This window comes from Malurus melanocephalus, unplaced genomic scaffold (assembly GCF_030028575.1).
Source record: "Malurus melanocephalus ecotype Western Australia unplaced genomic scaffold, MMel_1.1 scaffold_270, whole genome shotgun sequence".
NCBI lineage: Eukaryota > Metazoa > Chordata > Aves > Passeriformes > Maluridae > Malurus > Malurus melanocephalus.
The window spans coordinates 102,343-116,309 of record NW_026623502.1 but is presented as its reverse complement, the minus strand read 5'-3'; the positions used below and the strand labels follow the sequence as shown (position 1 = coordinate 116,309).

At 38.1% G+C, this 13,967-nt stretch overlaps 1 protein-coding gene across 1 annotated transcript; it reads right to left on the bottom strand.

The window, feature by feature from the left end:
- Nucleotides 1–2,437: 2,437 nt before the first annotated feature.
- Nucleotides 2,438–10,533, bottom strand: EXOC1L (exocyst complex component 1 like). The gene is made up of 3 exons (XM_057376129.1): nt 10,220–10,533; nt 6,510–6,640; nt 2,438–4,798 (listed from the first exon to the last, which is right to left on the bottom strand). The coding sequence occupies exons 1-3, from the start codon at nt 10,338–10,340 to the stop codon at nt 4,535–4,537; spliced, it is 516 nt and encodes a 171-aa protein (XP_057232112.1). The 5' UTR covers nt 10,341–10,533; the 3' UTR covers nt 2,438–4,534.
- Nucleotides 10,534–13,967: the final 3,434 nt, after the last annotated feature.

Sequence of the window (13,967 nt, the reverse complement as noted above, 5' to 3'; positions counted from 1 at the left end):
CTGGGATTAGTAATCATGAAATTTAGGATTTGGCATCCATGAGAAATTATGTCCAAATTTGCTATAGTTACTTGTAGGCACTGCTGAATTCTGTGAATACTTCACTGTGACAGAGGTTCTCCACATGATCAATACACTTGACCTAATTTTTCGCATTATTAATGTAATTGAATGAAAGTTAAGGATAGACTGAAATAATTCCAGATTACTTRAATCGTGTATGATTTATTCATATTAGTGTGTAGCTGATAAAACGTATTTGTCAGGCCATGACCAATAAAGAACAACAGAAAACATCTTTTCCAAGGGATTGTTATACATTGCCAATATGTGGATTTTACCATGTAAAACTGTGATCGGTAATTCCTCTGTGGTATTTCCACTTGATTRAAAGCATGAATTGGGATGAGCTCAGTTGATTACAGCATGGTAACCAACAGCTAACAMCACCAATGTTGTGGGTTTGAGCCCCATATTGGMCATTCACTTAAGAGCTGGATAATCCCTGGCAATCCTTTTCTAGAATATTCTGTGATTCAATATGACTGACCAATTAAGTCTTGCTGAATGTACTGTTATTTTCTGACTTGCCAAACAACATGCTGTATAATTCTGTAATATATCATTCATGAGGGCCATGGTTAAAATAGAAGTTATAGTTTGGTAATTTCTCAGTTCAGCCACAAAATGTAGCTGTCTCTGTCTAGATCTATAAAGACTGGACAAAGCAGCCATAAAATATTGGACAAGGTTTCATAAAGCTGTTGTTATTAGATGGAACCCTCTCATTTCCTATCTTTTATCTTTAATTATGCTAAAAGAAAAATGAAACCACACCAAAATGCACTTTTTACTGCTAAAATGTGTTTACACATTAAAACTGACATGAGATCATCTTCCAAGATGCACAGTGCCATCCTCCTCTCCTACTTCAGTTTTTCACAGATGCTCTTTAGAAAGGGTGTTTGATCTTCCAATACTGACTAAAAGTCATGACAAAATATTCTTAAATTACACATTAAAAATTACATAATACAATCACTCACTTTACTAAACAAATATTTRTATGCTGAAAGTGACTGAAAGTATTGGGAAACAGGTAGATGACAGGGAAAGCAATTTAGGCTTGCATTGGAAAGAGCGATGTTAATATATGTATGACTACAAAATACAAAGGAMAAGAAGTATGAGAAATAACCTAGAAGGCACAGTCCAGAACAGGCTCCCTGCTCTGTTTCACTTCCAAAATTATTTTTGAAAATCTGCACTAATCTGTATTTGCTTAATTGAAGATGCAGGAAAAGAATAGTTATCCATGAAAAATAAATACACAGGAGAGAAGTATTTCTGGTTTAAATAAATAAACTTTAAATAAATTCTATTGTCRCAGAGTTCCCTGTATTCTTAATTCTGATGTTGGTTGAAGTATTCAAAAAAATATATGTAGAAAAAAATCACCTGTCTTTTATGACATCCTCTGTTCTCTTTCTGCACCTTACGTGAGCATRAATTTCTGTTTGCTTGAGATCACTCTTCTTCATTTTCAGGTTGCCATGTATTTTCTGCTCTCTGGAACAGACATAGCTAATAGMTATTCCTGTCTTCTGAAGAAAATCTGCATTATATCCCCATTCTCAGGTATTAATTCACTCCATCATGTAATTGAAACCTTTTATAGGAATGCTACAGTTGCATTTGTGTTAATCCTTTATTCCTGTAAGTTTCTTCGTAGTCAGTTTTGGATAATTCTTCCAGCAAAACTAGATGAATCCTCAGATACTGTATTTCAAACTACATTCCATTTATCCAAGGTCAGGAAATGTGATGTAGGAAATAATTCCACATTAACTGAAGGATGGGCTATTTAGCCTGTTGAGTCTTTTCAGTTTATAATTTAGCATATTCTCTCTGTCCTGTGGTGCAGCTGTGCTATGCTTGCCACAAAGTGACAATGTCCCACACCTCAGACTTTCTGTAGCACTATCRGGCAATTACACTGTGTTTTGGTAGYTGACATCTTATGGAGAACAGTGTGAAAGTAAGGAGTCTCTAGATAAGGTCCGTAAAGATCTTTTAAAGTACTTTTCCTCTTGATAGTAACTGAAACTATGTCCTTTTTATTCCCCATTCCTTTTGTTCAGTTTAAATGCTTAGTGAAGAATATCTGAAATACTGTGTTATCAGACAGAAGAAATGCCAGAGAGATTTTGATTGCATATTCTTCCAGATAAAATGTAGATTTGTTTGTCTTCTGATATAGTCAATTAAATGTTTATATAGTACAAGACTAAAAATATATAAAGTACTGATGAAAGTTCATTAAATGTGGTTGGACATTATGGTAATTTTTAAGCTATCATCAGTTTCTAACACAATACAGACAATTATTGGGAAAGAATTCAGTATACATGTACTTTATTTCAAAAGAATGCTCTGAAGTACTCATTTTTAGAGTTCTATGTTTTTATTACAATTACAAGATGAATGATGGAAGCTTTTTGACCTATAAAATATTTCCTTGTGCCTATCAAGCAAAGAATTTGTAAACATTATGGAAAACATCGTGACCTCAACAATCAATACACARTTCAAATGAGATAATGTATCATAGATAGCAGTAGCATGAATTATACTTGCTGTATAAGATGGTTTTGTGGAACCTGGATGTTGGACAAATACTTCCTGTAGCTAATAACGATACATCACAACACACCTACTTGCCCTGGAAAGACATTCCCAAAAGAGCAACTGCATTGTGCAATCACTAAAATCACAATCCTTCTCTCTAGCAGTATTTAGGTGGCAAATTTAAGACTTAAGTACTTATAAATTCCAGAGGATTTGTGTTATCCACATCAACTGTCCTCACAACCGTCATCACATACATAATTACTAAGACGTGTGTTAGAATGAATGTAATTTGCAACATATGCCTAGAATAAATATCTAAAATCTGAAGATTGGCCTATCAAATATAYGGGCTTTCCTATAAACACACAATAGGTACATTTTGCAGTTTTTCAAMTATATTCTCACTTATTTGGTGTTACTTCAGTTTTGAATCCAAAGTACATTTACACAAATGTAAAAAACAAATGTTTTACAAAGGTAGGAGTTCATGTGAAAGACAAGAGCAAAGGATGAGATCTAGCACCCTTGCACAACTACCTCATTTTAGAGATGGCAGGTGCTCAGAGAGGCCATGAACCAGCCTGTGATTTTCTAGGAGCTGACATCAGCCAGCTTTGGGTCCACACCCAGTTTAGTCCACAGCCCACCTTCCTGTACTCTCTTGGCTGCCAAAAGAAAAAACGAATTTTCTCCTGCAGGCCTTTCTGACCAGAGGCTTCTCTGAACAAAACTTAATTTAGGCTGGCATTTCTTTATTGATTTTGATATGAACAGTCAACTAACTTAGCTGACTGRCATTTCACAGGAACACTGTGCTTCTTGTAATTAACATTGTTCCTCTTCAGCTTCTGTTCAATACAGCTGCAATCCTCTGTTTCTAGTGTAGTATCCCACTATCATAAGTCCAGCTGTTAGTTTTTGCGAGAYGTTCCAAACCACGAAGGCTAGACTCCATCCCATGGTAAATGTAGCTCTAAGTACTAATGTGCCTCTAAATASTGCACTGAATATGCTAACACTTAGCTAGAAACTGGTGAAAATAATTCTCATAATTCTATGAATTTTGAAAAGTCTGTCACTTACTTACMAAGTAGCTGTAGTGGCCAACAACTACTGTTTACATAGTATTTTCTTATATYTTGATTCAGAGACAGACAAAAATSATTTYTGTTCCCTAACCATGCCTGTTCATAAGCAATGAAGCTCAAGGGAGGAGATATTAAAGTTCCAAAAGTTCTGACTGATGAAGTTATGCTGCTTAAGAACATTTATTTTCTAAGACAGTACCGCAAATAATATGAAGGCCAAAGGGAGTACTAAATGTTCTATGGGAAAAATTATATAGCTGCATAGGTGAAGAGTTGGTCCCATGGTACCTGAATGCAATACTCCATCAGGATGAGAGTTAGATTCTTGTAGGGATATGGGTGTGATCTCTTTAATGGAGTTCTGTGTTTTAACACATTTGGACATGGAAATGTGCATCATTTCCAGAATTCAACTGGTTACTTTCTTTTTTTCTACTTCCAGGATATRAACCAACTGTTAATGCTCTTAATGCTGTAAAAGTATTTCCAGCTATTAATGAAAGATAATTTATACCTSCATGAAAATATAAGCAAGTGCTAAACTCTACTTACATAAGCAGTTACCACTGAGCATGAGAGTTACTGGTTCTGCATTTCCAGTCTTTTTACGTAAAAGTATTGGCAAGAGTCAGGACCTCCTAATATATATAAAGGAATTATCAATTGTTTATGTGAAAAGTGTGCTCCACTYCTTATTTACATGTAAAATTTAAAAAGAGACACTCCACATCATTTACTAACTTTTTGATCAGATGGTTTATGAAATGCTGGTCAGTGAAAGTCAACCAGTCACCTTAATGTTAGAAAATTCATCTTTAGGACAGTCGGCAGAGGGAGAGACATAAAAGGTTGGAAGCATAGAAGCAAATCCTCATAAGTACTAAGAAATCCCTATTGCTGGATGACCAGATTGAATCGTCGTTCAGGTAGGTGTCATCGAAGTTCACAATCTTGAAGTCCTTCTTAAGGTACATTGCATTCAGTCTCTTTAGTGTTCGAGCAAATGTGTATTTAGATGCACAACTATATGCTTCCATATTGTAGACTTTGTGGAAATGCATTTCAAAATGTGGATTGTCCTAAAAAGAAATTGAGAGAGAATGAAATGACTATGTGCATCATAGTGTTTGAATAGCAATATGTTGTTCTCTGCCCAGCCACGTGCAGGGCTTTTTCTCAAGACAATGGGCTCTAAAGGACTCTGCATATTTCTGCTATTCATCTTAAAGGGACTTTTAAAACTTTAAAAAGTAGCAGCATGGAATTTTTTTGAGTAAAACTTTGATCAAGCAATGCACCCTACTTTATTGGGATTGTACAGTCCTGTTTTGAACTGAATCAATTTATCATCTTGCCTAGAACACATYGTAGGAAAAGCATATGCCTTGGATGTAACTATGTCTGTCAGAAGAATACTGATTGCCTTTCCTGCCTTAGTTGTATTTCTTAGTACTTTCTGGCTCTTTGACACAATTAATCCTAGCAGCAGCTAAATTCTTTCAAATTCTGTGTATACRAACATCTATTATGAATATTTATAGCAGTGTTAATTATCCCATGAGTTTGAGGTTCATTTAGGCTTTTCTTTAACCAAAAATGAGACAGRTTTTTATCATCCCAGTTGTGAAAGGCTGAATAATTTTTGAACAATATTTTAGCACAACACTCCAGAAGAAAGTTAAATTTATGCAGCAAGTGATAAGGAAATCTTCTGGCTGCCTTGGCTGGAGAAGAGATAGGGACATCTCCAGAAGCTAGTTAACTTGGAGAGGGGATGTAAGGGATTATTGGTTTTTTGTCCCCCTCTACCCTAAAGAGCTAAGAGCTCAAGGGTGAAGCTGAGTTCACCCCCTGTCTCTGACATTCCTAATTTAACCTTGAGGGTGATGGACATGTAACAGAGCAAGAACAACCCCAGTTTGTCATTTTCCTTGGAACACGGTTTTGAAACATTTCTCATGGCCTCTTGTTTTTTCTTTCAAGTGAAGATAAAATAGAATCCAGATTACATGTGCTAGTGAAAACACTTTCAAAGGGAAAAAAAGTACATTTTTTCTGGACTACATTTATTATACATGGACAACTCATATATGCAGTAAGATTTTATCCTAAGCATATTCTTCTAGCTTTCGTAGAATAGGATTTAATCTAGTTTTGGTGTTCTATATTGCACTACATTTTACCCTTCTGAAATTWTATCTGAGAGATCAGGACTTTTTTAGCAGCGAGGTCAGCCAGATGTAGCCAAAGCTGTTTCATATTTACTCACACAAATAGACAGATACTGAATTGATACAAGTAACATGAGACTAAGCTTTTGAAAGACACATTTTCATGAGCTATCATGACTTGTGCRATATGTTACACATTAACTTTGTCACAAAGAGAACAGATTTATACATTCTAATGGTCACAGTTTCCATWAAGATTTTAAATGAAATTTTGTTTTCAAATACACTTTAAAATCTATTGGATTAACTGCAGTTTACACTGGAAGCCACAGATGGAGAAATTTTATTACCAGTGATGATGAACAAATAAGAAAACAGACAGATATTATAATAAATAGCTGAGAGATGAAGGCTATTATAATAAATAAAAATCTCTCCTTCCTCTTCCCCTGCAACAGTGCAAATGGGATGAAGAGCTGTTTACATTCAATAAAGCTCAAGTTCCTTGGTAACATTACTTTTCAGATAACGCATTTCAATTACATTTTGATACTTTTATACCAATTAGCAAAACAAGAAAATTATACTCTATGTATATAATACAAAAYATTACACTTACAGCATCTGCTTCTTTTCCATCAATCATCTCCAGATCTTTCAAAAACCACTTTTCAACTATTTCATATTTTTCCTCTCGGTCAACTCGCCAGTGTTTAACCATACATATTTCTACTTCTTTATTTTTAGTTACTGCAAGAAAAAAATAGTTTAGATATGCCATCAAGTACTTCCCAAAGTTCTGATAATGGRAGACTTAATCACACTACACTTTGGATAATAACTTAAACCATGATAGGAAGGGCTGCTATAGGGTTACACCAGACTTAATAATTTKATTTTGCCCAGGTAATAGGAACAGTGCTATGTTCTCAGTCTATGAAACCAGTCAGGTTTTAGTAGATTTGGGATTTACCTTACCAAATCTGTGARGAGAGAGCCTTGTCTGTTCAAAAGYCTTTCATGGGAATTCACTAGCAGTGCAATGAAAGCCTAATTCTGGCATTTTTTCTGCATTATCCTACTTACTTCAAGAAGGGAGCATTTTTGGGGTGCTGCAGTTAGAAAACTGCAAAACTTCTACCAAGCTTCTGTATTTACATGACTTGTGCTATACTTTCCATTCTGTGAAGGAAGTTCTTTTAWGAAGCCATTACTTTTTTTAAAGCAAAATTCTTATTTCCCTATATAATACATAATTAGCTACTTAACAAAATTAACACTGRAAACTTTCCTTAAAGCTTCCAGTTGTTCACTGCTAAATTCATAGAAATTACTCTTTTCCAACTTAGGCAGGAAACAAGATTTAAAAAAGCATGAAGATGCTCTTTGCAGTAACTACYATTATTAATTGATTACCTTGAGTGCTGAGTAGGAGACTGGTTTTCTGTAACAGACTGAGTGTGAAAGGCACCAGTGCCTGAACAATCTCCAGCACATCCAGCCACTGATGGCTGCAGGGCAGGACACATTCCCAAGTTATCTGGTAGCCTAAGTTATCATCAAGAAGTCACTTACATCTGGCAGGAGCATTTTGACACCATAACAGAAGGCTAGAAACACAGGAGCAAAATTCTTTTATTTCTAAATACTGCCTAAATTTTCAACATCCCATTTTGAAACTTCATTAGTTTTACCTTCCTTCTGTTAAAACATCTCTTATTCCTCATCTGATTATAGGAAAATGGTTACTAAATAACAATAGAGTATGTATGTTGGAGATGTGCCTTCTTTCCATTGCAAAGAAAAACAGTGGAAAAGATATAAATTGATCATAATTTCTCTCAGTCTATAGCTTCCCCACCTGGGAAATACAAATATTTTTTTTTTCCCCTGGTCCTATCAATCATAGTTCCTCAATCATTTTTAACCAGAAGACCACCACTGTGTTATCTTCCATGGAGAAATTACAATAGTTTTCATTTGCAAGTGAATSTAATAGATTAATCTTAGGAAGCTCTGTTCATACTTTCTGCTTCACCCATTTTGTTTATTGGTTTGCTAGCTTGTAGGGGAATATGTATTCTCCCTCAGAGTTAAAAAAAAAAAAGGAAGTAAGCCCAAGCTCCGAGTCCTCTCAAAAATACAAAGGGATGTCCTGGGGGAAGCTGGGTCTCCACACTGCCACTGTTCTACCTGTSAGAAAACAGAAATACCATGACACAAGGACAGAGCACAGATGTTAGGCATAATGAAACCAGAGTGTGTCCTGCCCAGTGCTAAAACTTGGGTTTGCTACTTTCAGTTAAAAAAAAAAAAATCTGTATTTTACATACTGTTTCATCTTGCACTCAAGAAAGTCAAAGAAAAAAATTGGTTTTTTTTTTTAAATAGGGCATGAGCTCAGATCTACTATGTCATTCAATTAAGCTCCAAAAGCTCTACATGAGGAGGGCACAGCTATGGCAATACCTTCWTAGAGCATAAACTATTTTTTAACATCTTCATTGGACTAAACACCTTTTTCAGAGTCTCTTTAGGAAAATAAAATGTTAACCCCACCATTCTTTCTTGGGCATTCCAGTACTGGGTTGTGGAAACTCCTGAATGGCATTGCATTTCAGTTTTACATTCTTCCAGGGTTTATCAACTGTTTTGTGAAAGRATAGTATTCCCTTCATGCAAGAACTGGGACTTGCTATTGTGAAAAGGAAAGGAAATAGTGTTGGCCATATGGCACAAAAATGAGATTGTTCAGTTACCCATACCAGGATTTTGTTGTAATACAGATTTCAAAAAGCATAGATCTCTGAAGTTTTGCATATAGTTTGACAGATTTTTTTTTTTTTTTGTTATGGTAATTTGAAATCAGCAGAAATACACAGAGGTTGCATTTCAGGGATAAGATTTTAGATAATGTGCTTTGCTCCTACAGAATCACAGCAGAACACAGCAGTTGCTGGCAGCTGGATGCAACCCATCTTTCAGAATCAGATTTCCACTCTACTYACCACTTACTTGACTGTACCTGAATATATTAAGAGAGTTTAATATGGGATAGTGGAGAGATCCTACTCTTAATACTCTAYGTGAATTTTCCTTTATGTCTTTAAAGACTTCCAATCATTTAACCTKATTAGAGGCTTTCTTCAATTGCTTGTTCCCCTCTACCTGAAAGACAAATTTTTAGTAAAGATTTTAAAGGTGCATAATGTTATTTCTCCTTTTTTGGATGTTTCACAATAGTGGTTATAGATCTACTACATACAACTAATCATATTTCRAGGTAGTTTCATAAACTGTGAATGGCATTGCTCTTTTTATATGTTTAGAAGCTCTATAATATTCAGAAATTAATTTCTTAACACTGGAAGTTTTAAGTTTTAAAATACAAAGCCTGTTCTGCCAAAATTATCGGAGTGCAGGGTTTCTAATAATCTGTAAAACAGCTCATGTRTTCTAAAGATTTCAGATGTTTAGAAAGATATGAACACAGAATACTGGATGCCAGATGGATCCATGTCTCAAGCACACAGATTATTTCTACCYGTTCTATGTGTTTTGGACCTGAGGAGGAAACAGGCTGGAAGAACATTCACTTCAACCTAACTACTTACAGATGGCATTTCTCCTTTTTATTATCTTTCAGTGTTCCGAAATAATTTAAAACCCCCACACAAACAAGAAAACCCAACAAACCAGCTTTTCTGAAACCTTGTTCTAAACCTYTGTGAAACAGACAATTCACTTGAAAAGAAATTTAGTAAATAGCAAGATAATTACCACTCACAGCAATCTTGTTTTACTCGAAGTTTGTGCTAATTACGAAGTCCAATGTGTATTTAAACCACAAGTCTAATTTGCYGTTCAAAATGTGATAGGAACTATACGCAAGACATTAGACCAAGAAGAGGGAGAGTGCCAAAAAATTACAAACGTTTCCCGTAATGTTAATGTATTGTTACGCTTTTTAATGGAAAACCTGATTAGAACTATAGTAAGGGTTTGCTCTTTTCRGAGCAGTTCAGGCGCTCACAGCACTGTCACGGCTGTGCACTGTCAGTTGTGCTTCTCCGCTGGTGTCAAAACTGGAGCCGGTGTGAATCAGAAATCGGAGAGGAAGCCGTTCCGGGGGCTGCTGGCGGTGCGGGAGCAGCGAGCTGTGCTCCGTGCCCTGCCGGGGAGCGGCGGGGCGGGACGGGCGGGCAGCCACCCCGTTCCGGTCCCGCTCCGGCCCCGCTCCCTCGCATCCCCTCGCAGCCAGCCGCTCCCGCCTGTCCTGGCAGAGCCGCTGCAGCCCGGCCCGCGCCCTTCCCGGCGAGTGCCCCGTACCTGCGGCGCACAGGTAGTAGCGCTGGGCGCCCGCGCCCTCCACCTCGATGAATTCGTGCAGCCTCTGCCGCCGGGGGCCAAACAGCTTCTTTTCCAGGTCCTCCTTCAGCAGCGAAGACATCGCACCCGCGAACCGCTCAGCGCCGGGCGCCGGCCCCCCGCGCCCCGCGGACCCATGCGGCCGGGGCGCAGCCTCCGCTGCGGTGCCCCGCGGGGCGCGGTGGAGGCATGGCCGSCACAGATCCCGCTCCCTCCCGGCCACCCTCTCCCGTCCCCGGGCAGCCGCCGTTAAAGCTTCGGCCGCCGGCGCCGGGAGAGGCCGGGCCGCCGATTTCCCCGCCCCGCCCCGCCCGCTCTCCGTGTGCCAGCGGGACGCTCCCGTCGCGGGGTCGGCAYCGGCACAGCCCCGCCGCCGGCTGAGCGGAGTCCCGGACGTGCCGTAGGGTGCCCGTCCGGGCCGTGTCCCGGCCGGAGGGAGGAGAGAACGAGGACGCAATCACACTAGAGGCGTTTTACAAAAGAAAAGAGAGCTGTCAAYGTAATTGTTTTTATCAGTAGATGAAAGCACTGGCAGAATTTATAAAGGAATTAGATAGCCTTATGGCTGTCACCAGTGTTCCCACAGTAACAGCTTTTTGGCTATTAAAAGCATTAAGGACAAAATTACTTTATGCCACTCTGTACAGAATATGAACTCACCTCCAGAGGAGCTGTCAGAAGGCAGAGCAGATGCAGCCTGAACACCTGTCCCAGAATGTTTACATATGTGAAATTATGTTTACAGTATTTTGGTTGTTTCTGCCACTCTGCAGGGTGTGTGGGTAAAGTTTCTGGAGGTGGGTGCCCTTCTAATTTCAGTATCCATGGTAGCCTATGTTAGAGTTTGCCCTTTAGTTTCTGGCTGCTTGTAGAACTTTGGATATTCTCTTCTGATTCCTATCCTCAAGCTAAGTAAGCTTAAGTAAGTTTAAGTGAGCTTAAGAAACTCATCCTTACTGAGTTGTTCATTCTTAATGTCTCAATGCAACATAAAAAGGAATCTAACCTTGGAATGAAACAGTGCTAAAGTGAGGGTAAGATTTAGAATCTGAGAATTTTTTAAAAAAAAGTAGAATTATTTAGTGACAGAGTTCTACCTGGTGTTTTGATGATGTGAGGCAAAATGGAATCAAGTTAAAATAATGTTAATGTAGATTTAGGGTGAATCACCTTTTGCTGTAGATACTAAGCATGTTGGGTTGATGAGTGGGAAAGGATTGAAAAGAAACTAGAAGGTTTGGATTTCTTATGCTTTCTTTTGGTCTCGTGTTTGGAAACACAGTTTAGACTTTTAGATCTATAGAATTAACTTTCCTCTCTGATTTGGTAAAGTTACTCTAAGCTTCAGGTTTTATGAGTACAGGGCTTAGGGACAAATTTAATATCTTACCTTGAAAGTCTTATTTTAGAAAAAGAGTAAGATGCTCACTTCCAAATCAAGATAACTGCATATCAGGAAAATGTTTTATGGAGACTTTGCAGAGGATAGCTGAGGCACACGGATACCCAGGTGCCTGCCCACAGCTTTGCTGATCTGGCCATGTCTTGAATATGAGACTGCTGTACAAAGTGGCTCGCAGTTCATGATCCCTTTCTGTCTGCCAGAYTTTGGCAGAATTGTCAAGGCTGATKCCCCAGGCTTCAGTTCATCACCACCAGTGTTAGTAGTGCCATGGCTGGAGGTTTCCGTGCTCATACTCAGTGCCAGAGTCCTCATTAGGAAGCTGATTTTGGCTCAGCCAGTCCGTAGCTCATGTTGCATCTCAGATTCTTCAATATTATTTTTTTCAGTTCTGAAATAACAAAAGTACACACCAAAATTCCTTCAGAAAAATAGTTTYAGCACTGGAAAATTTTCCATCAGTTTTTCCCCTGTTAAAGATTCAGCTGGTACTAGAGAAACTGCCCAGATGGCAAGTGAGGCATCAGTGGCATCTTGGAAGTGATGGAAGTGACGGTGCATAGATCTGATCTCTCTTGAATCAGATTTTCATTTTTCAGAGCTTGATCATACTGTAAGTTTCCACAAGAGTCTTTTAAGGTTTGATATATTAATACTCTCCTGCATTCTTTTATTGTATTCTCAAATGCTACATTAATCAACCTCTCTGAGTATATAGGTAGAAAGGTGCAATGGTGACTTTAATGGGYAATGTTTTAACAGGAAACATAAAAAAATTTGCAATTCATCTTTGCTCTTGTTTCTTTCAATTATCTATTCACCCATCCTCTGCTACAACATCGCAGATTTCAGATCCACCTTCGCTGTAACAGTAAATCCAAATCCTGCCAGTCTGAAAGGCAACAGTTGGGCTATAACTCACACAGACAGCAAGAATAACTATGGACTGGGATCAACTCTTATTGACAACCAACATCCCAGCCAGCCATCTCTACTCAGATAATACACCCCTGAATGAGGGGTTTATATAAATCAGAACAAAACAAACTCATTGCTATTTACAAGTGCCATGAAGAAATTTACCTCCAAAGGTAACTGGGATTTATATRTAACTGTCCAGAGAGATGAATTACAGATGGTTGTGAAAACCATACAACTCCTAACCCAGGCTCAGAGTGGTGTGCAAAGGGAGAAGTAGGGAAATGCCTTAGACCTTTCTGTTGAATTACTTCTGTACCTTTTTTCCCCTCTTTCCCCTTCAATTTTTCCCCATGTGCAAATACARTTTTCTTTGCTGTACCCAGGATATTAACTTTCACAGATGTCGTAGCAGGTTCTAAAARGATAAATCTCTTTATATTTATTGTTTCTTAGTCACACTTTCATGGTAAAAATATATTCACCAGCTTTAGAAAACAATATTTATGAGGGGTCCCTCTCCTCCTGTGSATCTACTAATGGGCATTAATATATGCATGTAACTTGATTACTTGAGGCTTGATCCCAAAGGTGGGACTCACTGTGGTCTGCATGCTGAAGCCCTCCAGAAGACGTGCATTTGATCTTTCTCTCACAAGCCTTACAAAACAGTGTTTGCTGGAAGCATCTTTCTCAATGCTCTTTGTTTGACAATGTAATGAAATAATGGGAAAGAAAATGCAACATTTCTCAGAGCTACAAGAAGTCCCTGTAGTCTGAAAATTAGAATTAATAATAGGCTTTACTTTTCAATAGCTACTGTTTCTTTTTAGGCTTCAGGCAGGGATAGCTTTCTCTGTTAACAATTAGTTTATTATTTGTAGACATTTTTCACAGCTTTGAGTCTCCAGACCATTTTTAACATCATAGATGAAATTTTAGATTGCGAACCAGAAATTGTGAATARCATTCTACAGCTAGTGACCTAGCTGTACAGAGCAATTTCCAAAGCTGACTTTAGAAAACCAATTCTAAATGATCATCCTTTTCTCCCTGTTGTTACTAATTATTTCCTTTTCTCAGATTTCTTTCCCCATTGACATTTGTAGATGATCTGGTACCTACTTATGGCTAGTTTTTCAAATGGTTTTGTAGCTATACCAATAAACRTAGATCTCTGTGCAGTGAAGCATGAGCATCGTTAAGTTGTCCTGAAAACTCTCTGAAGCAGTAGACAGCAGTGTTTCAGGCAGAGGTGCTATTCACTGAGCAGCAGCTTGAGACATTTTAAAACAAAAGCATAGAAATACGTGTAGTACAAGACATCAGTAGGTTAAAATGTTCTTTCAGAACTGCTTTTCTCCCGAATTTTTTGGGGAGCCCATTAAG